At 41.3% G+C, this 24,271-nt stretch overlaps 1 protein-coding gene across 2 annotated transcripts in view; it reads right to left on the bottom strand.

Annotated features, from left to right (window-relative positions):
* LIMS2 (LIM zinc finger domain containing 2) overlaps positions 1 to 24,271 on the bottom strand; it is a 90,477-nt gene that overhangs the window by 59,897 nt on the left and 6,309 nt on the right. Inside the window, exon 1 of one of the 2 annotated variants that reach the window (XM_072613459.1) lies at positions 22,754 to 22,887. The exons of the other annotated variant lie outside the window; for it this stretch is intronic. Within the exon in view, the coding sequence (XP_072469560.1) occupies positions 22,754 to 22,764 (11 nt within the window). The 5' untranslated portion in view covers positions 22,765 to 22,887. Of the gene's footprint in view, positions 1 to 22,753; positions 22,888 to 24,271 lie in introns of those variants that run through there. 2 annotated transcript variants of the gene reach the window in all.

Genomic DNA, 24,271 nt, shown 5'->3' on the forward strand with positions numbered 1-24,271 from the left:
TGCTCCTTCTCTTTACAAAGTTGTCAAGTGACCCAGTGAGTGGGTGGGTAAGAGAGTTAGGATTCAGGTAGAGCAGAGTTCAAATCCCGCTTCAAAAACTTACTAGCTGTGTTATCCTAGGCAAATATCTTAGCCACAGCTAGAAGTAATAGTAGTAGTAATAGTAACAGTAGCAATAGTAGTAATAGTAGTAACAGTAGTAGTAGTAGTAATTGATAGTGTAACATGCAGAACCATAACTAGGAAAAATTGCACCTGAGGCAAGTACTACAAACTACCTCAGGCATGAGGTAAAAACTATACCCTAAATTATTGGATTTTGCTTCTTTTTGGACGGGGAGACGGAGAAATGGAAAGGAATAGGAAGTGCAGAGATGGAGTTGACCCAGCCTTCCTTATAGCAGCTTCCTACTTTAACTCATTATTCTTGCCAACTAAATGCTAAACTCTATGGTTTCTATCTACAGAAGGATTCTAAGGGTCCTCTAAATTTGGTGACCTGGGACAAAGACCCTGTTATATTAATGTAGACCAGGTGGCCAAGTAGATCTGGCCCCAAAAAAAGCCAAAAAAGGCTGACTCATTCTTAGGACTTTGATTGGGTGCTCTGAACATTGATAGTGTCCTGAATAAGGAAGGTCAATACTGGTTCACTGTACTCTGTCCTGGTCAAACAAATCTGGAGAAGTGTGTCCAGTTCTAGCTACCACATTTTAGAAAGGACGTTAACAAGTTTGAATACATCCAGAGAAGGGCATCCAGAAGAGTGAGAGTTCTACAGAATGTGCCATAGGAGAATCAACTAAAAAAAAGTGGGAAAAAAAGTTTCCTGGCAAAGAGAGGATTTGGGGAACCGTCCTAGATGTCATGAAGGACAAAGGTTAAGACTCTCTCTGCTTGTTCCCAAAGGACTGAATTAGGAACAAGAACGGAAGCTGTAGAGGTAGGCTCCCATTAAAGAAATCTTGCCTCAGGATGAGAGCTATCCACAAGTGAAATGAGTTGCCTTGAGGGTCCCCCTGGGATGAGGTCTATCAAAGTCTGAATGGTTGTTTACTGGAGATAATGGAAGGCCAAGTCCAGCATTTCAACGACATGAGAGTTGTGCTAGTTTGGGCCATGATGACACTCTCAGAATCCCTCTCATGAAAGCAGACAAAAGCAGCAAAAGTGGTAGCTTTTACTAGGATAACAACACCCTTGGCTACCTTATCTATATATCCGTGCTCTCCTGTGTGAATTGAGATCTAATTGTGTCTAGGTATACCTATATTCTGAAGATGTGTATCTTCAGAATCACTCCCAGTGTATCTGAAATCCTAAAGACTTTCTTTTCTTGGTATTTGGTACTACTACTACTACTACTACTACTTCTAGCTGTGGCTAAGATATTTGCTGAGGATCACACAGCTAGTAACTGTTTCCAACAATTTCTGAGCCTTTATAGTTATACACACATATAAACGCATAATAGCAACAATAATAATAGCTAGAATTTATATATTCCTATAAGGTTTGAAAAATATTTTACATGTGTTTTCTCATTTGATCCTGACAATAACCCTGGGAGGTAAGTACTTTTATCTTCATTTTATAGGTCAGGAAATTAAGACTGATAAAGGTATGGACTTGCCCAAAGTCACATAGTTAAGTAGGTATCTGAGATTTGAACTTCCAGACTCCAAGTCCAGCATTCTATCTGCTGTGTCTCACACACACAGACACACAGACACACAGACACAGACACACACACACACATGCATATGCCTATGTGTAGTTAAACATGATGTAACATTTTGCTTTGCCTTTGTACAGTACGTTAGATGTTTCCAGATATTTTCACATACTTTATCTTACTGATGTCTCTACAGTCTTATGAGAGAGGAAAGGCAACCATTGTTATTTTCATTACACAAATGACAAAAGAGAAGTACACAGAGGTGAAATGTCTTGTTCAAAATCACAAAACTGGTTACTGGCAGTCAGACTAGAAGTCCCATCTAGAACCAGATTGCTTCCCTAACTCCTGTGACTGAACTAAACTAATGATCACATGTGTGCCTACAGCTGAAAAGACAAATAGATCATCAGTAGGCCTTGACACAGGAGACCTCTGGATACTTGGTGAAGAGGCATTGATTTGTCTTAAGATCTTTTGGGCTTGGTGGTTGCTATCAGGGCACAATAGTATTATTGTCTTGGTGAGAACAGAGTAAGGAGTCAAATATCACTCAGACCATCTGGAAGGGGCTACTGTGACCTGGGGACCCCAAAATGGAGAAGATCATGGGTTTCTCTATCCAAAGTAAAGGGATATCTGGTCCAGTTTCCTCATTTTACCATTGAAAAAACTGAGGCTCAGAGAGGTGTTAAGTGACTTGCTTAAGGTCACATGAGCCATATGGGTCAAGGGCAGCACTGGAACTCCAACTCCAGAGCCCATGTTCATTTTGCTGTATCACACTGCAATGAAACCCAGGATGGAAAATGATAGTGGAAGTGTGTGTATGAACTTTCTTTAGAAGCAGAGGTTGCTAGTTCTCAATCCTTTCTTTTAGAAGAGGAGACCAGCAGCAGAAATTTCCTTCAGGAGGTTATGGTGTCTAGAAGTTGAGAAAACCTGCAAGCTTGGGACTTTTGAAGGGATGGCTTAGCTCTACAAAGCAAGGCAGGCACAGATCCCACTGCTAATCAAATACTCCAAAGAAGTCAAAAACAGAAAGAAAGGTCCTACATACATCAAATAATTCATGGTAGCACTTTTTGTCATAGTCAAGAGCTAGAAACAAAAGCTGATACCCATTAATTGGATAATTGAAGTACATTGGAACTCTACACCTGGAAGAGGGACCTTAGAAAACACCAATCCAGGAGCTCTTAAACTATCTTGTGCTATGGATCCCTCTAACTGTATGGTGAAACCTACAGACCCCTTCTCAAAATAGTCTTAACTGCACAAAATAACATGGTTGATTGGTTGTTGCCCTCTGTTCTTCAGGAGGACCAAAATGACATCACCATGATAAAGTGAAGTTTCAATGTGTCCAGCTGTGGCTGATCAGACCAATACGAGCTCGGAATGCTCTACCACAGGTTGGGCACAGATGGTCCATGTGGACATTTGGGGTGGTTACTCCAAATTTGACATCCTACCTTTCCTTTGTGCTATTTCAATTCTGCTTTGCTCATAGAGCACAGCACCTTTTCTGATATGGGCACACCATGCTGAGCAGTCCTGTGCTAGTGTCTCCCATGTCACACAATCGAATCCAAAGTTCTTGAGAGACCTTGAGAGTGTCCTTGTATCGCTTCTTCTGGCCACCATGTGATCATGTGCCCCATGTGAGTTCTCCATAAAATAGTCTTTTTGGCAAGCGTACATTTTGCATTTGAACAATGTGGCCAGACCACCAGAGTTGGTGTGATGTCTTTTGATTCATGTGTAAATTGGATTTAAGTGAGGCAGAGCTGCATGACGTCATCAGCCTCACTCTCTTCTCCAGAGTCATCACAGTCCAGGGGCAGAACAGAGTCAAGATGGCTGGCGATGGCTCAGGATGCAGTGGATGACCTTGGCGTCTTCCGTGTCTAACCAAGCTCTAAGCACTCCACATCACCTGCTTCAGCTGCCTTCATGGCTGCTGCAATAAATTGTTCTCATCCGCCCATTCCACCATTACACACACACACACACACACACACACACACACACACACACACACACACACACACACACGGTCTTCTTTGGCAACAGACGAACACAACAGCAACAACATATATGCATATATATAATTATATATAAATACATACATATATATATATATAAAACAACAATGTAAATGAAAAAGGAAACCAAAAAATTTAACCACATAATTCTGATGACCAAGACTGTGCCCAAATAAAACATGAGAAAATGTCACTCCCCCCTTTCTATAGAGATGGGGACACCATGGGTGCGAAGCACCATATATCAGGTCAGGCTGGGTTGACCTGTTGGGTACTTTGGTGGTACTGCCTTTGCTTTCTCTCTTTTAATTCCCTGTTATGAGCGATGGCTCACTGAACAGGGAAGGAAGGAGGAATATATTCACAAATTAAGGTGATGCAAAATCAAAAGATGTGAATAAAAATTTTTTTATGTTTCAAGCCAAGATAAGCAAAACAAAGTAAGTATATAAAAGAAATAATAAAGGAAAATGATGGAGGGAGAAGATTTGGAAATATACCAAATGCACAAACTAAATTCCCTTTCCCTTCTACCCTACTCCTCCTTCTCTACAGGTAAGACCACAGGAGTTTTTCTACTGTATATTCATCTACCGTCACATTCTCCCTCATTTCTATCCTTGCCACTGCATTCAAATAAATCCTTGTCATCAACTACTACTCCTGAGAATCTTTAGGAACCAAGAGCTCCAGCAGCAACCTCAGTTCCAGGCCTATGACCCCTAAATTAGCAATGCCAAAGGCAAAGAATTGTCCACCTGGCCTTACGCAGTACCACTCAAATCTATACATTTCTTCTTCTAGACCAGGTCACAAACAAAAATATTTGCAGCTCTTTCAAGATTGTTGGTCATTTACTGAGAAGCCTCAAAACTTCTCTGGTAATTCACTGGCCCAATCAAAGGTGAGGAATTACTCGTGTCCAGCAGGGAATTCTTAAATGAGACTCTGGGTGAAAGAAATCTAAATCTAGAACTCGGCACTCTCTGCCAGAAGCTCAACAACTCCAAAGCAAAGCCTATAAGGGCCAGGATCTTCTTCTCTACCCATGAGTGAACCTCTGACTCCCCCACCCCATCCTGTAGCTGCCTCACCCTCCCCACCCCCGATGTAATCACAAAGCGATAGAGAGGAAGGAGGTAGTGAACTAGGCCAACTATGTGGGTTTGGCTGCTTCAGGGTAAGAGTTATGAAAATTCACTTCAAAGTCTGAAGACAATCAAGGGATATCCACCAAGATAAAGGTTCAGCCAAATACTATTATGGCATCTTTGCCTTTTTAAAAAAAATCACCAAGGAAATAAAACAAAAATTTAACACTAAAGCAACACAAAGACTGCTGTTTAAAATACCAGCCAAACTGGGAAGAAAAGTTCTGCTATCACTCTAACTCATCCACATCCTAATTATTATATGAATGGGGACTGATGAGATATACCTGGAAGCTCTCTTCCCCTTGCTCCTGAGGGGAAGATGAGCTTCAAACACTGATGGAATAGGTAGTGGCCTAGGTGGTGGGTTCAGAGCGATGCTAGAAAGAATTCTAAACCCATAAGTATTTCCCCTAAAGATCTGCTACAAAAACGTAGGATTCATGCCTTAGAATTAAGGTACCCGAATTAAGGTACTTCTCTTGTAAAATGTAAATATCCCTGGTAAGAGGCAGATTAATTATTAATATACCTATGTAAATTAGTTCAACTCACATTTTTCCCCCCAGAAAGCAAATGGAGATCAGTGCCCTATAAGACTTTTTTTTTTTTGATTGGGGAAGTGAATTAGAAGCACAGATCCCTGTGGAAAAACCTTAAAATAGGCCTCATCAACTACATATTTTTGCCAGCAGAAATGTTTGCATCTCACAGCTAGGTCACTGTTAAGGAGATTCCCTACTACTGACCACTTGTGACCCTGCTGTTGCAACTACCACTTCGGGGAATGAGAGTATACAACCCTTAAGCAAATGGGAAATTCCCATCAGCAGAAAGGCAAGCACTGACCAGCCAGTCTACAAATACTCACAAGTACTCTATGCCAAGCATTAAGGCTCTGAAGAATGGCAAAGACAACCCCCACCTAGTAGGAGCTCACATTTTAAAAGAGGCAACATGCACTTAATATACATATAACATATATGCGGATTAGGTGGAAAGTAACCTAACAGAGAAAGGCACTAGTAGTGCTGGGGAAACTGAGAAAGACCTGGAACAGAAGCTCTGAGCCATCTTGAAGGAAGTCTAGGAAGCTAAGAGGCAGAAGTAAGGAGGGAGAGAATTGCAGGCATTGAATGCCAATGTAAAAGTACAGAGATGGAAGATTGAATGTTATGTGTGAGGATAGTATACGGGCCAATGTAGATGGATTTTAGCAGGGGTAAGGGGTGGGATGGGAATAAAATGTAAGAAGAATGGAAAGGTGGGAAGGAAACAGGTTGTGAAGAGCTTTAAAAGCTAAATGGAGTAATTTATAGTTGATTCTGGAGGTAATAGGGAGCCACTGGCATTTACTGAATAGGTGGGGTAACATGGCCAGACCTGCACTTTAACTTAATTTAATGTTTTATTTTTTTCCCCAGTTACATGTAAAATCAATTTTAACATTCTTTTTTTAAATCTTGATTTCCAAATTCTCTGCTTCCCTCCCTCCCCTCTCCCACTCATTGAGAAAGCAACATAGATTATATATATGACAGAGATTATACGAATATAGTCATGAAAAACACATTTCAACATAAGTCATTCTGTGAAAGAAAATACGGACACAAAAGAAGGAAAGTAGAGAAAAAGTATGCTTCAGTCTGCATTCAGACTCCACCAGTTCCTTTTTCTGGAGACTGACAGTACTTTTCATCACAAGTCCTTCAGAACTGTCTTGAATCATTGTCATACTGAGAAGAGCTAAGTTATCCACAGTGGATCTTCATACAATATTGCTATTACTGTGAGCAACATTCTCCTGGTTCTTCTCATTTCACTTTGCATCCATTCATATAGGTCCATATTTTTCTGAGAGCATCCTGTTCAACATTTCTTATAGCCCAATAGTATTCCATCACAATCATATAGGATAACTTGTTCAGCCATTCCCCAATTGACAGATATCTCCTAAATTTCTGATTTTTTCCACCATTAAAAAAGCTGCTATAAGTATTTATGTACTTAGAGGTCCTTTCCCTTTTTGTTTTTTATCTCTTTTTGGATATAGAACCAGTAGTAGTATGGCTTGGTCAAAGGGTATGAACATTTTGTAGCCCTTTGGGCATACAGACCTGTATGTCAGAAAAATCACTTTGATGACTGAGTGGAGGATTAACTGGAGTAAGGAGACACCAGAGGCCAGAAGTCCATAGAAAGCTCACAGGGAAATATTAGCATGACTACACATGTATAACCATATCATATTGCTTGCCTTCTCAAAGAGGGAGAGAGGATTGGGAACTCAAAATTTTTTAAATATGAAAGTTAAAATTTTTTTACATATAATTAGGAAATATTTAGTGAAATAAATTTTTTTTAAAAATTTAAAAAGAAAACTAATGCAATAGCTCAGGTGAAAGGCAATGAGGTCCTGAGTTAGGGTAGTGACTGTGGAAGTGGTGAGAAGGGGATGAATATGACAGATGTTGTCGGGTCAATAAGTATTTATTAAGTCTTACTATGGGCCAAGCACTACATTAAAGTGCTGAGGATATGAAAGAAAGACAAAAATAATCTCTTCCCTCAAAGAGCTCAAATTGATCAAATCAATCAAAATTTATTCTAATTTTGTGAAGGCAAAAATGACAATTTTTGGTAACAGATTAGCAATGTGACATAAATGAAAGTGAAGAGTTGAGACTGACACCTATTTTGTCAGTCTGAGTGACTAGGAGCATGGTGATTCACTGAAGAGTAATAGGGAAATGTGGATGAGGGAAGGATTTGAGGGAAAGATGTTTGGGATTCCTACAGGATATTGATCTAGTTTGAGATGTCCAAAAGGCATTTGGTAATGTGGGACTAAAGCCCAGGAGATGGACTAGGGCAAAAGATAGATAGATAGATAGATGGATGGATGGATGGATGACCTGCCCAAAGATGATAATTAAATAATTATTAGAATTCAATAATAATTAAATGGAAGCTGATGAGGTCTCCAAATGAGATTCTATAAAGGGAAAAGAAAAGAGGTCCTAGGAGAGAGTTTTGAGAATACATATGGTCATACATGAAACACTAAAGGAGATTAAGAAGCAAAAGTGGCTAACAGAAGAGGAGTAGGAATGGGCAGGGGTGTGCAGACACTTCAGATTTCAATATGCACATTTACACCTCAGAAATCAGATGCTACAACTCAAGAATTTGGTTTACTGTTTTGTTGATTGTCTGGATTTAAGAAAGTGATAGTGAAAACGCTAATAAAGCAGGTTAAAAAGTGTGGCATGCATTTTCAGAGAGTCTGTTGTTAAATAATTATAAGCTCATCTCTAGGTAGAGGGGTCAGAGACAGAGACAGAGAAAGAGACAGAGAGACAGAGAGAGAGGATCTTGGTTAGCTGCTGATTTCAGGTGATCTTTTGTCACAAGCCCCTCCTGTAGCATAGCCAGCTACTGTTAGGCCTGTTTTGGATGACAGGGCACTAAAGGAACAATTGGGACAGAGAACTCTCTATGGAGTTGGATGAATATGAACATATATCCTGGCTGAGGGTCCCTGGACAAGCCATACACCATCCCTCACAGGACTAGCGGACAGGCATCCCCGTCAGAATACAAATCTGAGAGAAACCATCCTGATCTGTATCTGTGGAAGAAATACCTCTACAGGAACCCCACCCACTGATGAAATTTCAAGTGCAATTTCAATTTCAAAAGAAAAGAAAAAGGAAGGAGAAAAGCAACAAAGTTGGGAGCCAAGAGATTAGGATTCTAGTCTTGGGACCTACTCCTAATCACAATGTGACCTAGGGCAAGTCATTTCCCCAACTTATCCTCAGTTTTGTCAGGAATTCCATATTATACGGAAGGAGTTGACCTAGATGACTGCTAAGCTCTCTCCTTTTCAGTGCTAAATCCTATGATTCTTTAAATAATATAGTCACATCAGTGTAAGATCTGCACTGGAAGAGGCTTCAGAAGTCATAAAGTTCAACCCTCCCATTTTATAGATAAGGAAACTAAAGCCCAGGGGTGGGAAGTAACTTGCCCAAGGTCACAAGGTCATAAGTAGTGAAGCAGGAATTCAGTCGGATCTGGATCCAAAGTCAATGCTCTTTCCACTCTATGATGCCACCACTACCTTTCCAAGTATTGCTCAAATTCAATATGAAACATAAAGGCCAGGCAAGTACCTACAAAGTATTTGCATAGACTATATTACTGTAATATTCAACTCAACAAACACTAAGTATCAACAAACCTCAATTAAGCACCTACTATAAATGCAGCACTGTCCTAGGCGCCAAAGTTTAAGTGAAACTGGTCCCTGGCCTTATAGTCTAGTAATATAGTATCTAACAGTCCTTCTATTCCCCAAAGTCAGTAACTATCACATTGCGGTGACGTATTCCAGTTAGATACCAGTTATCTGGAATGAAAGACTCATACAAGCCAGTAAATATTTACTCCACCTACATGTGAGCTACCCAGTTCGGAGGTCTATTTGTTTTAGGGGAAAAAAACAATAACAAACCCAGAAAAATTCATGTCCACAAGGAGAAGATAGGAATCTTCCTTAAGAGAATCAGGCTTCCAGGAGTGTTTGAATGCCTTAGTGACCACATTGTCTGTGGCAGAATTTCCTCCTGAAAACAATGGAGCTCCCGGAAATGGTAGCTCTCTGATTATGCTCAAAGGATTAGCACAGAAGCTTAATATAGTCCAGGATATCTTCTCCTGCCTCTAACGTGAACAAGCCCAGAGAGCAAAGGAATGATGACATATAATGTGTGTATCATTACAGTTATACATTACTTTTGCTGTTCAATTGTTTCAGTCATGTCAGATTCTTCTTGACTTCATTTGGAGTTTTCTTGGCAAAGATACTGGAGCAGTTTGTCATTTCCTTCACCAGCTCATTTTATAGATGAGGAAACTGAGGTCAACAAGGTTAAGTGGCTTGCCCAGTGTTACACAGCTAGTGTCTAAAGCCAGATGTGAACTCAGGAAGATGACTTTCTGACTCCTGGACCAACACATAGTTATACTCTTTTTAACGGTTATTAGAAAGGTATTAAACTTGCAAAATTCAGTTTAACAAACACTGATTAAGTACCAACAACTATGCGTAAAAAACCATCCTAAGTGCCGTTACAGTAATGAAACATTGGGGAAAGAAGGGGATATGAGTGATATCTGATGAAGCAAACTCCTGAAAGAGATGGAATTCAGAATCGTACTGATAAGCAGGGAAGAGAAAGAGGAAATAAGCATTTATTAAGCACCTACTATATGCAAAGAACTATGGTAAGTATTTTTAAGATATCTCATTTGACCTTCACAACAGCCCTTCGAGGTAAGGGCTATTATTAATATCTCCATTTTATAGTTAAGGAAACTGAGGTAAACAGAGGTTAAGTGACATACAGCTAATAAGTATCTGAGGTTAGATTTGAACTCGGGTCTTCCTGACTCTAGACTATGCACTTTACCATCTACTGTGTGCCAGACATTGGGCTGAACATCAAGAAAAAGAAAAACAAGACCCTGTTCTCAAAGAGCTCACATTCTAATGAAGGAAAGAACATGCAAACAATACGTACATGCCACATCCAAAATACATCTAGTGTGGATGGAAGGTAATCTCAGGTGGAAGACAATAGTGTAGAGGATTGCATAAAAGCCTCCAGTAGAAGGTGGAATTTGATCATCTTTTCTTCAGAGACAGAAGTAACAGGAGGTAAGGTGTAGAAAAGTGTTTTGAGGTAGGAAGTAGGGAAAATGACCAAGTTTACAATAGGTGGCCTTATTTTCTCAGTAATGTAAGAAGTGAAGACATCTGCTGAGAGTGATTGGGGGTGGAGGACCTATCAGAGGCTTGAAGAGAGAAGGTCTGGAAGAGGTGCTGAGGGAGTTGGACAGAAAATCAATTAAGGAAGAAAAGTTTTGCCATGGTACACAACTGTGATGACATGACTTTTTAGCAGACTCTGTCAATACAGTGATATGGTTTCCTCCAGTTGCTCAGAAATAGTGAAGATACAGCTGCAGGCACTCCCTCTTCCTTTTAATGGCTAAGTTGCAAATGGAGACAGTGATTCACTTCAGAATACTTGCATATTTCTCCAGAATTTAGAAATTCACCAGTCTCCAAGCTATTTTAATAGTGGACTCCTTCCAGTCTTTTTTTTTTTTCCTGGTCAGTATACTAGAGTGGGGGTGAAAGTGGAATTTAACCTGTAGTACCTGCATAGCTGATGTAATGGATGTCCTGGTTGGGGTTAGGTTTATGACTGCACTGAGAGATGGGCACCTGATTCAGAAAGGAGAAAGTTGGGAGCTTACACCACTAAGGGAAGAAATAGAGCAGGGGAGTGTTGAGCTGAAATGGGTAAAGGGTAGGTACAATCCTGAAGGAAATGGAATTTGAGTTATGATTGGTTATCCCAAAGAGTGGGCTGCCTGTTCTTTCCCTCCTCTGATTGGTTGATCATATAGTCTTGAAGGTCAAGTTTCCAGGGCTCCCCATTCCCCACCCCAGCACCAGAACATATTCAAAGGACATCCCTAGATTGTTCCCAATTTAGTTCCTAATGATATTCACAATGAAACGATCAATTTTAGGGAAAACTCAAGTCATTCCAATAGTGTGTGGTCCATTGCAAAATGAACTAGAATCATACACAACAAGCTCCATTATAGTGGTCACCCTATCTGAAGATTAGTAGATGTTTCCTGATCTTCAGCCAGAATTCTCTCTAGCCTCCATATTGGCTGGGATATCATCATACAACTGGATCATAGAATCTCAGTCTAAGGGAGCTAAGATGTCATCTAATCCAACTACCATCTGAATAGGAATCCTTTCTTCACCATTCGCCCCAAAAGTGGTCACAACCAGCCTCTGCTTGTAGACATCCACTGACAAGAATTCAGTAAGTGGTGATTCCACTTTTAAACCATTTGTACCCACTATCCCTACTTTCTGGGACCAAGCAAAAATCATCCTTTTACATCAAAGTCTATAAAATACTAGTAGACAGTTGTCATGTTGTCCTTCCTTCTCTGTCCTTACCCCAGCTCCCACCTTCAACTTCTCACTAAAGTTACTGGGAAATTATCTTCTCTAGCATTGTTTTTTTTTTTATCATTTTTTTATATTTCTAAATCATCCCTTCCCTTCAGACTTTAATATTCTTTACCAACTTTTTGAGGTTTAGAGTTTAGAGTAGAAAAGAAACAGACCACCCCACCATACAAATAGCTAGGTGTTTTAGTACCCAGAATGACCCAACAGTATGGAATGTCTGCACAAAAGAAAAAGCATCCTATATCATAGAATGCAGTCAGAGGGTTGACCCCCAAGGCCTATCCAACTCTAGGTGAACATCTAGAGTCTAGGTTAGGATTTGTTCAGCCTGGCACTCTCCTGGGCATGAACCATAACTGGTAGTGGGCTCCAAGGCTACAAAGTTAAATACTATTTTCTTAAACCCTGGGAGGCTACTTCTGACCCTCCTTGTACAATTTGAGTTATAGGGACACATACGCACATATAAACATATGTATATACACACATATATACACATACACATATACATATTTTAGGTATATATAGACAGAACTTAGAATGGTCCTTAGAAATCATCTAGTCTAACACTGATTTTACAAATGAGAAAACTGAGCCCCAGACATGCTAAGCATTTTACTTAAGAGGAAACAACAGGAAAGTGGCAAAGATGGGTTTTGAACTCAAGTCCTCTGACTCCAAATCCAAAACTTTCTGCTATAGCAGAAGGTGCCTTTATGTAACACATATGGATTGGTATTAGGGTAGTGTTTCCCATGAAACCCTGAGATATCATGTGATATGAACAGGGGTCCAATAAGAAAAATGCAATGCTTTCAATAGTTTCCCTTGTATGCAGAATGAGACATATTTTTCGGATCTGATCTCAAAGAATAACAGTCTAGCTAGGGAACAGGACTAAAACACAGGAAACAATTATTAAATAATTAAGGGTCAAACTGTGTGATACAAACTGTAAGTGTTTTAGGAGTTCAGAGAACTATCATGTTCAGAAAAGGCTTTGTGGAATTGTTGGGGCTTTGAGATTGTGCTTCAAGGATAGGTAGGATACAAACAGGAAATAGGATGTAAAGATGGCATTTTAGGCAAGGGGAAAAACATAAATGAATGGATGGGAAAAGAATAATTAATGGCACAGTTGTGAGTCCCAAGGAGACCTGTTTGATAAGACTGGAAAGTTTTTAATTGTAGTGTACTGATAAATATAATGGTATAATTGAAGAAAATCATGGAAGACCTTTGTAGCCAAGCAAAGGAATGTTGATTTCAAGTGAGATGGAGAATCATTAGTGGTTTCTGATGGATGAAAATGAGATTTCTGGAAGATTAGTCTAGTAAAGGTGTTCTGTATGAATAGCTTGAAGTGGGGGTACCAGATATTAGGAGACCAGGGCACACACTAAGGTGCCCCCAGTTCCCTCTTTTAGAAATATTAGGAAATCATATTTTCTTAGTGTCTCTGTCTTGGTCCTTGGTCTAATCTGAATGAGAAACTTTATTGGTCTTTATTAATTCTAAATTCAATCTATCAACCTAAATTCATGATCAATTCGAAAATAATGTTCAGCACTTAAATCATTTTATATCACTTTTATATCTTTTTATATCATTTTTATTCAAAACCCAGTTTCTAAGGAAGGGGCCTGATGAAATCAGGAAAGAGTCCCACCTGAAATTGAATAAGGTAATGATCAAAGAAGAAGGCCTTTGATTAATTCAATTAATAGAAGTTATCTTCTAATTCACCTTTGATTAGGGTGAAAGGAGAATCATTTGAAGGAGTGGTTAAAAAGAGATTGAATGGTGTTGAGAAAATGATTCCTCAGGGCCTACCAAAAGTTGCGACTATTGTTCTATTTTATGAACCAAAACTGCTACCTAAACTTTTCAACTGGAGGACTAGCCAATGGAGAACTAGCCAATTAAGACCCAGTCCTTCCTTACTATGAAATATGTCCTGACCCATTCCAATCCTCATGGATGTTTGGTAAACCTGCTTGTGGGTACGTGTAATGGAGAGGCCCTTCCTCTCACTTCATAGAAGGCACAGATATTATGTACTGTTTCCTATTGCCTCTGGGAGGGAGGGAAAAAGCCTTTTAATCAACTGCTGAGCTAAAACAAAAAGTTTGATTGTATAATCTTTCACTCTCCCTCCATCAGCTTTTAAAGAGCAAGAGCTACTGTGGTCTTCCAGGTAGAAGAGGGGCATATTAGACTCTATCTTCCCCCTATCCACCATGTAGACATAAATGCAAAATGCCTGTTTCTTTCATCTCTTGTGTTTCTTCAATCCTGATCTTAGGTAAATGCACCTCAGAAGATGGAATAGATCAGGTTATAGCCTTGTGTACTTTGAAAAGTTGGAAGAGTCATCTGAGGTTCAGTAGATGGAATCAATAACTGAATCTGCTGGTAGCCATAGTAACCATTCCTGGGAGGAGTCAGCCCTGAGGAGCACCCTGCTTGTTTCACCTGGAAATTAATGAACCCAATACCTAAGATACCATGTTCTACAAGCAAAGAGTAGACTCATCCATCAGTTATACCATACCCAGAAGTAGACTAAATGATTCCTTGAAAAAGAGAGAAGGATTTGTAGGTTTAGAGCTTCTGATCCCATTCTCCCCAGGAGAGAGTGTATTTTTCAAGAGGTTTCTGTGTATCACGTTAGGAGGGAGACTGGAGGGAGGAGAGACTGTTTAAATACCTTCCACATTAAGTTTGTGCCCAATCTCCTCAGTGATCAAGTATAAGTACTAGCAAGAGTGTCTCAATAAATATCCTGCTGTAAAATTAGTATCAACTAGTTAACTGAAATATACTAGATAAAGACTTGTAAGCCACAATAATGGAAATTATTCCCAGACCCTTAGAACTCTAAAGTGTTTAGCTACCCTCAATCAATCAATAAACGTTTATTAAGCACCTACCATGTGCCAGGCACAGAGCTAAGCAGTGGTGACCCAACCACCCTATGGGAGTGGGAGTTGGGAGAATGAACCCAGAAAAGCTGCTTCACTGTATTTTATCCTATTGTTGAATTTTTCCTTTTGTTTTGGGAATACCTACTATAAATTGATAGTGGAAATGTCTTGGGTGAGAGATTTTCAAAATAGGATAGATCTCTGTCCCTTTGGATATTCACTCTCTCTACGCTATCATGCTTATAAGTTAATTGATTATTTTGACCCTGACAGTCCCTTTGACCTAAATCACAAAGTACAAGGAACCCCTTCCAAAGCAGTTTAGAGACCACTTTAGTAATTAAGGTGTGAGCTTTTTTTGGTAGTAAAAAACAAGAAACAAAGTTGGTGACCATCATGTGGGGAATGGCTACCAAACTGTGGTACCTGAATATAATGGAATATTACTGTGCCATAAAAAATGGTGACTATGAAGAATTCAGAGAAACATGAGAAGACTTAAATGAAATTACACAGGGTGAAATAAGAACCAGGAAGACAATATAAACCATGATTACTACTATGTAAACAGAAAGAACACTAAAATAAATGTTTTATAATGACTAGGCTTGAACCGAGAGAAGAGAGAGAAAACATACCTCTCACTACTCATTGTAGAGGTGGGGGGACGATGAGTGTGGAATACTGTATATCCTACCATAGACTCCATTCATGTGTTGGTTAATTTTGTCCTCTTTTCATTTTAAACTGTGACAAGGAAAGGAATAAGGGGAGCAATATTTCTGGAAATGAGCAGTGATGTTAAGACAAAAGACACCAATTCAAAAAGCATTCTAGGTGAAACAGCTAGGTGATGTAGTCAATACATCACTTGTCCTGGAGTCAAGAAGACCTGAATTCAAATCCAGCCTCTGATACTTCCTAGCTGTGTGACCCTAGGAAAGTCACTTAATTAAACTTTAACCTAAGGTCCCCACAGGGTTGGGTCACCACTGCTCTTAGCACAGTACCTGGCACATAGTAGGTGCTTATTGATTGATTGAGAGGGGCTAACCACTTCTAGAGTCCTAGGTATCTGGGGATGGTTTCCATCACTGTGGCTTACAAGCTTTTATGTAGTATACATCAGTATCAAACACTTGACCCTACCTCCAAGGGTTGTTGTGAGGATCAAATGAGAATCATTATAAAGTGCAGTGCATTATAAAGTACATACAATAAATGTTATGTAAATGTTAGCTATTACTGTTTGTTTAGCTATATAGAGGGTGATGTACTTTGGCTATGAACTACATTGATTAAATTATTTCTTTTTCTATATGACTGGTGAAACTACAATATCTTTTAGGCTGTCTTTTGGGTAGGATTGTAAACCAATGAATGAGCTTGGTCCAGAGTACCCAAGAAGGCCAATCCCAACTCAATGAAAGTTTGTGATGTCCTAGAATAAGAGATCATTCTCATTTGGGGACCAAGTGGGAACAATACAACAGAGTCATAGGTGTGGAAGTATATTTAATACCTTCTTTTAATTCAACTGAAATTATTAAGAAATACTTTCTCTAGCCCAAAACTCCTTTCCAAAAAGCTAATATCCCAGAAAATGGATCAAGGATAGAGAAAACTTGACTCTTGGCCAGATAGGATTTCTCCTTCCTTGCCACCCCCCCCAACCAGATTGGCACCATAACCCACCCAAGGGCAGTGCCCTCTTAATATTGAAGGATTAAGGTAATGATCACCAGAAGGAGGCCCTCTCAGTCCTTGAAGAGAGAGGTCAAAGATGGAATCCAGGAGTTCCAACAGTTTAGTAGAGTAGTGACTATTATACCAAAATGCTAACCCAAAACTCTATTTCAACATACTCTAATCTTTTCCTTGTTCAAGATTCCTATCAATGTAACCTCAAATGGTCTTGGGATATGTAAGAAGCCACAGAGGAAACTATTCCATTTTGGATACCTCTTTCTCAGCTAGAGATGGCTATAAAATAATGATAAATTAAATAAAACTGCCTCTAGTAGACTTGTACCTGAAACACAGCATATGCTATATTCTTTTTTCTTCAGTCATGAACCAAGATAGGCCCAGAGTGCTTCGGCGTTCGTGCAAAGTTTGTATACCATCAAGTCTATGGAAAACAATTTCATTTATATATACTCTCAATTACCTACAACCCTACTCCTGCTATTTCTGTGTACTATTCTTTCTCTTGTGAGCCAACCCTAGAAAATGTAAATTTGTGTTTCAGAATGTGTGGTAGCAAGGCCAGGAGAAAGGGTGCCAAAAACAAGCACCAAAATATGGTGGGCCTCACAGAATATGAGGACAAAGAAAATAAGCAATCAGACAGAGCATATATCTGAACCCAGGGACCTCAGAAAGCCATGTGACAGCAGGATAAGGAGACTACATTTCAAGACGGGTTAGAAATCACAGCCGCTTAAAAATTAGCAAAGGGGAAAAAGGGGCAGAAAAGGATGAGGGTACCCAAGGTCAGTTCCACAAAGGAATTGGTTAGCAAAGTCCAAAGACCAGGGCCAATCTTTTACAGAGGTAATGAAAGACATAGGAAGGAGGTGGTATTTTTGAAGGAACTAACATCATAGCATGGATATTACCACCCTGTACTGGCCTTATGTAGCTATTAAGTCAACAATTACGTAAGCCCCTATTCTGGGCAAAATACTATGTTAGGTTCTAGGAACCCCAAGGGGAAAAAAGCAGGCCCTTCCTCCAGAGAATATTAAAATAGTCTGGGAAGTGGGGCAGTATATAACATACACAAAAATACATCAAAAGAGGAAGATTCAAAGAGGATGGGAGCATTACTAACTGAGGGAATCTGGAAAGACTTCCTGTTGAAGACAACACCTGAGCTACCTTGAAGGAGGCTAAGAATTCCAAGGGGTAGAGATGAGGACAAAATGCACAAAAGACATGAGAGGCAGCCAATACAAGAGAACAGCAGCATGGGAGCCTACATGGTAGTGAATGGCTATCAGCCTTGTTGCTGAGGAGGCTGAGCTTCATGAGGAGTTCTGAGCTGCAGCAGGGCTCAAGTGTCATGCAGTAAGTCATGAGCCAACTAAACCCTGAGGTTTGTGATGGGGGAGGCCTGATGAGGAGCAAACTGGTCCCTGTTAGAAAGAAAGCAGATCAAAGAGTAAAGGAAGGAGGGAAGGAGGGAAGGAGGGAAGGAAGGAAGGAAAGAAGGAAGGAAGGAAGGAAGGAAGGAAGGAAGGAAGGAAGGAAGGAAGGAAGGAAGGAAGGAAGGAAGGGTGATTTGAGACTTGAATTCAGGAGAGAGAAACTGGGATTGGATAATATCTGCCTAAAACTACAAGCTAACACCCTGAAAGCTGATGAGGTCAGCAAGGGAAAGGGTATGTAAAGAAGAGGTGATGCCCAGGATAGAGCCTTGGGAGACACCTGTGCCTAGTATGTGGGAAATGGATAATGATCTAGCAAAATAGACTAAAAATAGAAACAGACAGGTATAAAGCAGCCAAGAGAGAAAGCAAACTCTATGCCAAGGGAGAAGAGAGTGCCATACCAAAGAGAAGAAGGTTGTTAAGAGTGTCAAAAGCTACAGAAGAGATCAGTCAAGAAGAATGAGTACTGAGAAAAAGTCATTAGGTTTATCAGTTAAGAAGCGGTTGGTAACCTTGAAGAGAGCAATTTTAGTTGAATGAAGTTAGAAACCAGATTACAAGAAGTGAGTGGGAGGGAAGTGGAGGCAGGAAAAAACGTAAACCCTTTCTAGGAGGTTGGTTGTGAAAGAGAAAAGAAATATACGATGATAACTAGAAGGGATGGAAAGATAAAGTGAAGAGTTTTTTTTAAGGTGGAAGGAGACCTGGCAAGTTTGTTGGCATCAGGAAAGGAGCCAATGAATGAAAAGAAATGAACAGAAGAAGGAATATTAAACTCCCCGAGAGCAGGAACTACTTTATTTTTGTCTTTTTATCCCAATTAAGCATTTAGTGCCTTAAACACAGTAGGTGTTCAACATTTGTGTGTTGAATTGCATTGAAATGAAATTGAAGATGAGCGGGGGAATGGTTGAGGGGGCTGGTTCCTGCAGGAGGTGAGAAAGGATGGGTTGGTTCTAGAATACCAGTACAAGATATATAGCCTTCGCCAAAAGAGTTACCTCTTCCTGAGAGGCTGAAGCAAATGAATTAACAGTGCAGGTGGTGAATTGATGAGATCAAGCTCAAGATAAATGGCCTTCATTTTCTTGAAGGGTTAAGGTGTAAAAGAGAAAAGGAAGTAGGCAGTTTGCAAACAGGTTCATCTGTTCAGCCTACCTGTGTAAGAACACTTCAAAAACAAATTCTTGCAAACAGATTTAATAATTTTGAATGAAAACAAAAATTTTCATTCTGCTATCTATTTTATTTGCTTAATGGATTTTTTTTTTATTTCACTTAATCAACTGAAGCAGTTTGGTCCTTTGGGGTATTCTTAAAATCGGGTCCTACAGCCTGCTATATACTAGTCACTGTGCTAAGCCCTAGGAGTATAAAGAAAGGCAAAAGACAGCCCCTGTCTTCAAGGAGGAAGAACATGCAAACAAGCATGTACAAACAAAATGTATACAGGAAAAATGGGGAGATGACCTTAGAGAGAGGGCCCTACCATTAACAGGGGTGGGGAAATGCTTCTTGAAGATAGGATTTTAGCTGGGACTTGAAAGAAACCAAAGTACAGAGATGAAAAGACAGACATCCCAGGAATAGGGGGGAGCCAGTGAAGGTGCCTAGAGTCTGGATTTGTAATGTCTTGTGTGTTGAAGATAGAGTGAACCCTCAGAATCCAAATCTAATCCAAATTGCTCCTTTGATAGATAAGACTAAGATCCAGGGAGGATATGTGACTTAGAAGCAGGATTTGAACTCAGGTCCTCTGACTCCAGAGCCAGTGCTTTTTCCACTGCCAAGCTGCCTCCCTGTAAACTAACAAGGATCATCATCATTCCCAGGTATACCTGGGAAGATATGCAGCTGCCTCCTCCCCCATTTATGTCAGGTAGGAAAGAAAGGTGAGGTCATATCCCCTGTACTGAATTCATTCCTTTCTCCTTGCAAAGTTCTCTGTTTATACTGAGGTAGTGCCCTGACTGCTCTTTTTCCACTGGTGACAATGGTTTTGTATTCACCCATCCGTACAAAGTCCCTCTTCTGACCACCCAACCAGTCATACACATTTGCCAGACTACTGGCTAAGGTGACCAGCAGTGAAATGTCAACTAAATTGAAGGAGGGTGTGATTACTTTAGAGAGGAGAGTGCCACCTACTGAATTGGCAGAACTCTTTCCTGTAGGACTTCTAAACTATTTCCTTGCTGTTTAACCAATCCAGCTTGATCCAGTTCAAGTCCCACTTCATCCACAAAGTTTCACTTGAAGATCACTCCTTTCATTTAACTCTCCTAGGATTCTCATCCTGTAATATATCATATTTTGTATAGTCTTTTATCTACCCAACACAGAAACATTATCAACCTCAGGGACAGGGGTGGTGTCCTATTCTTCTCTGGATCTAGCCCAGTATGTGACTACTAGTCACTGCCCAAAACAATTTGGTGATGTTGATGACTGTGCTATTGGAAAAAGTGACCGATAAATATGCCCACATAACAGCTTTTGCCTAGTTGCCTTCTTTCTGAATGGAAAGGGCTTCTTTTTTCCTCTTCATTTTTGGTGTTGCAATTAGAATGGATCAAAAACCAGTGGCCCCAATTTATTTCTGTATTTTTATTTTCAGAAATGGTTCAGATTACAAAGGAGGTGTAGGTACGGAGGAATCCTAACTAAAGTCCTGGAGCTCTACAAGGAAAGAAGCACCAGGAGCAACTACCCTTTTCATCAGGAATCTCCCCAAAAGTCAAGAAGAAGGATGTGAGGGTTGAAGAACAGGATGGGGAAAGCACCTGATTCAAAGATTTATCACTTAAGGCTCTTTTTATCTAATGGTCCATCCTGATCTTGTTGGGACCCCTGATCTAGAGCAGTGTGATGCAAAGGCTAGAGTGCAGGTCTCCAAGTCTGGGAGTCCGGAAATTCAAGTGCTGCGGCCTCCATTGCTATTCCCACAATAACCAAAGAAGGAACATAGAGTCCAATTCACAGGGGAGTTATATTTTCATCTGTTCCTCCTGCTACGCCCAGTACCATCTCATAACTCAGCAGAAGGAGAGTGGTCAAGGACATGTCCAAAAGTTAGTTGAGCTCCGATGGCAGACAGTTACAGAACAGAGACCACCAATGGGAAGATTTGTGGTGAGAGAAGCAAAAATTACATTGGAAGAACTGAACTTGTTAGATAATGAGGTTGTAATTCTACCCAAGGTTCTCCAGGATGTAATAAAACACAAGGACAGGGCTCATATAATCACTGAAGCATAACTCTCCAGGGCAAATGTTGGTCACAGTCTTAACATTTTTGAGCAGAATAAGCTTAAATCTATTGCCCTATTTGAAGTCTCTTCGCCTCTCCACCATAGTAATATGTCTGTTCATCGACTTTCTCCTCCATTACCTTAATCTAGGTCCCAAGCAAACTAAACCTATGACTACAGACTGACTAAATTGGGACGGGAACAAATCTCTTCTTCCTTATGATAACTAAGCCTATCACTAGAACTCAAATGGTAAATTAAATGGCAATCCTACTCATTCCCCCAAAGGAACCAAACAAATACCACTGACTTCCCATTCACCTCTATACTACTCTGTAGCACAGAGACTAGGAGGCTCTAGAGTTCTAGGTACTGCTCCAGCACTTTCTAGCTGTGCACTGGAAAACAAATTCATAGGATAATAGTTCTAGAACTGGAAGGGACCTTGGAGATCACCTAGTTTCACCCTTTCATGTCACAGAAGAGGTAATTTGAGTGTCCAAGAAGTTATGACTCTCCCGTGGTCACACAGCTAGTAAGTGTCAGAGGTGGAATTTGAACTCAGATCTCCCCGATTCCAAGCCCAGTATTCAATCCACTACACCTCTCTCGTCATCTTACAGATGAGGAAAAGAGGTTTAAGAGCTGTCTAAATTCGGAACTCACCCCTCGGGTCTTTCAGATCCACTGCCTTTCCTGTACACCAGTTGCCTGTTCTGGTGGCAATTACCAGGGTGTTTCTTTAGGAGCCAGGCAGCCAGACGAGAGCAGACCGATCTGCCCCACCCAATAAGCTTAGTGAAGCCACTAGTTCTCTGACCCAACGTTAATAATAAGCTACATTTTTTTAGTGTAATACTTTCCAGAGCTCTTTTGGGTATATTGACTCACTTGACCCTCACAGTCAGGCGGGCTTAATCATCCTCTTTTACAAAGAAGGAAACTGAGGTTCAGAGAAATGCTGACTTGCCCAGGATTACACAGCTAGTCAGTCAGTGGCCAAGGCTTGGACTCACACCCAGGTCTTCTGACCCCTGCCTAGTCCGAGGCTTCTTCCCACTCCAGATCCCCGATCGGGGGTGCAAGAGATGGTTTCCAATCCTCCCTTTCTGGTTCTGGAGGGTGACAAGAGAACCAAGCGGTCTGAAGGAAGGGGAGCTCACTGTCCACCCCTGGGAGCGACAGTGGCATCCGGACCCAGCTCTAGGGGGGGGTCCGAGGCAGCGCCCAGAGCTGCGGACAGCGTGGCCGTCAGACATCAAGCTCGCCTCCCTCCCAATGCCCCCATCCCGGGGGTCCCCAGGGGTGCCGGCACACTGCTATAGGGGGTCTCTCCCCAGGCGGATCAGAGACAGTAGATCCCGTATTCAGTCACTGACCAGAAAAAGGGAACACCCTCCAGCATCCCTCCCAGCACTCACCCACATCCTAGCCCCGGTCCCTGACATCCCCCCCGAGGCAACGTTACCTTCCCGTCATGGTAGCTGCTTCCCTGGGCAGGACCGGCCGGGCTGAGCTGGGCTGAGCTGAGCCGGGTGGGCTCGGACTCCGCAACAGCTGCAGGGAGAGAAGCCGCCCAAAAAAGGGAAAGAGCAGCTCCGCCCGAGAGGGGAAGCCCGGCCCTGCCCGCCCCCACACCTCGCCCCTCCACCCCACCCCCAGTATCAGACCCAGGGGGACCCTCCCGCCCCACCCTCGGAGGCCGCCCAGCAGGCTCCTCCCGGGGCTCCCCCTTTCCCTCCCTCTGTTTAACGCATATTAGTGCCATCCTCCAAACCGTCCCCTCTTCGTCACTCTTTGAGACAGACACAGACACACAGACACACGCACACACACGCACACACACGCACACAGAGCACTCGGGTTCTTGGGATGCCTTAAACTGGGTCGGCGGCCGTGTTTAAGTCACGTCCTTCTCCCCAGGCAGGGCCTCCCCTCGCCACCTCCCGGATTCCGATCATAGTTTTCCTTTTAAAGGGAATGAAGTAATGAGGGAGACCAGCATCCTCAGCGGATCCCAGAGCCCCAGCCCTGGTCTTGCCCGGGCCCAAGCTCCGGGCGAGGAGGAATTGCAGAGTGAGGACGAGGAACTCCGAGCCACACCCTGCCTCCTAACTGGGCTTCCATCCTCGCTACTCTTATACTCAAGGAAAAAGTTTTGTCATCGTTTTTCTACTCTTTCTTTATCCAGATTTCTGTGGCATCAGCCCTAGGGATAGTACCTAGAAAGCTGTACACATAGTCACAGATATTGTAGCTGTGTGGAAGAGGGAAACGACTATGATAGAGAGGACAGACATAAAAAAGCCCAAGAGAGCTGGGTTCGAACCCTACCTAAGATATTTAATAGTTGTGTGACCATGGGCAAGTTATTTTCTCTCTCTGATCACAGCTTCCTCTTCTATGAAATAGGATTATAATATTAGTACCACCTACCTTTGTAAATGTGGCTGTTGTTACTACTATTTCCATGTCTTTTACACAATTCTTTTCCTTACAAAGAGTTGGACTCTTTGTGACCCCAACCTTGGCAAAGATATTGGAGTGGTTTGCCATTTCCTTCTCCAGATCACTTTACAGATGAGGACATTGAGGCAAAGGGTCTGTGCAACTAATAAGTATCTGAGGCCACGTTTGAACCCAGGAAGAGGAGTCTTCCAAACTCCAGGCCTGGCACTCTATCCACTGCCCCGCCTAGATTTTCCACACTTCTCAATAGTCACACACATAATAATTCATCTTCACAGAGTTAAATATGATTACTACCTTGATGAAGAGAGGTAGAAGGCAAATGATCTCAGAGGAGAATGAGCATCTGTCTATCTATCTGTGTGTGTGTGTGTCAATTTCTCTTGTCCTAATACCATGGAAGAAAGCATTTCATAGAAATTTCCAGCACTTAGGAGCAAATGAGAATGACTATGGTGTGAGGTAAGCATCAAATCTTAGTGGCTAGAAAGTCATGGGAAGTCCCATCTCTGACCTG

The sequence above is a fragment of the Notamacropus eugenii genome, chromosome 5 (genome assembly GCF_028372415.1).
Source record: "Notamacropus eugenii isolate mMacEug1 chromosome 5, mMacEug1.pri_v2, whole genome shotgun sequence".
NCBI lineage: Eukaryota > Metazoa > Chordata > Mammalia > Diprotodontia > Macropodidae > Notamacropus > Notamacropus eugenii.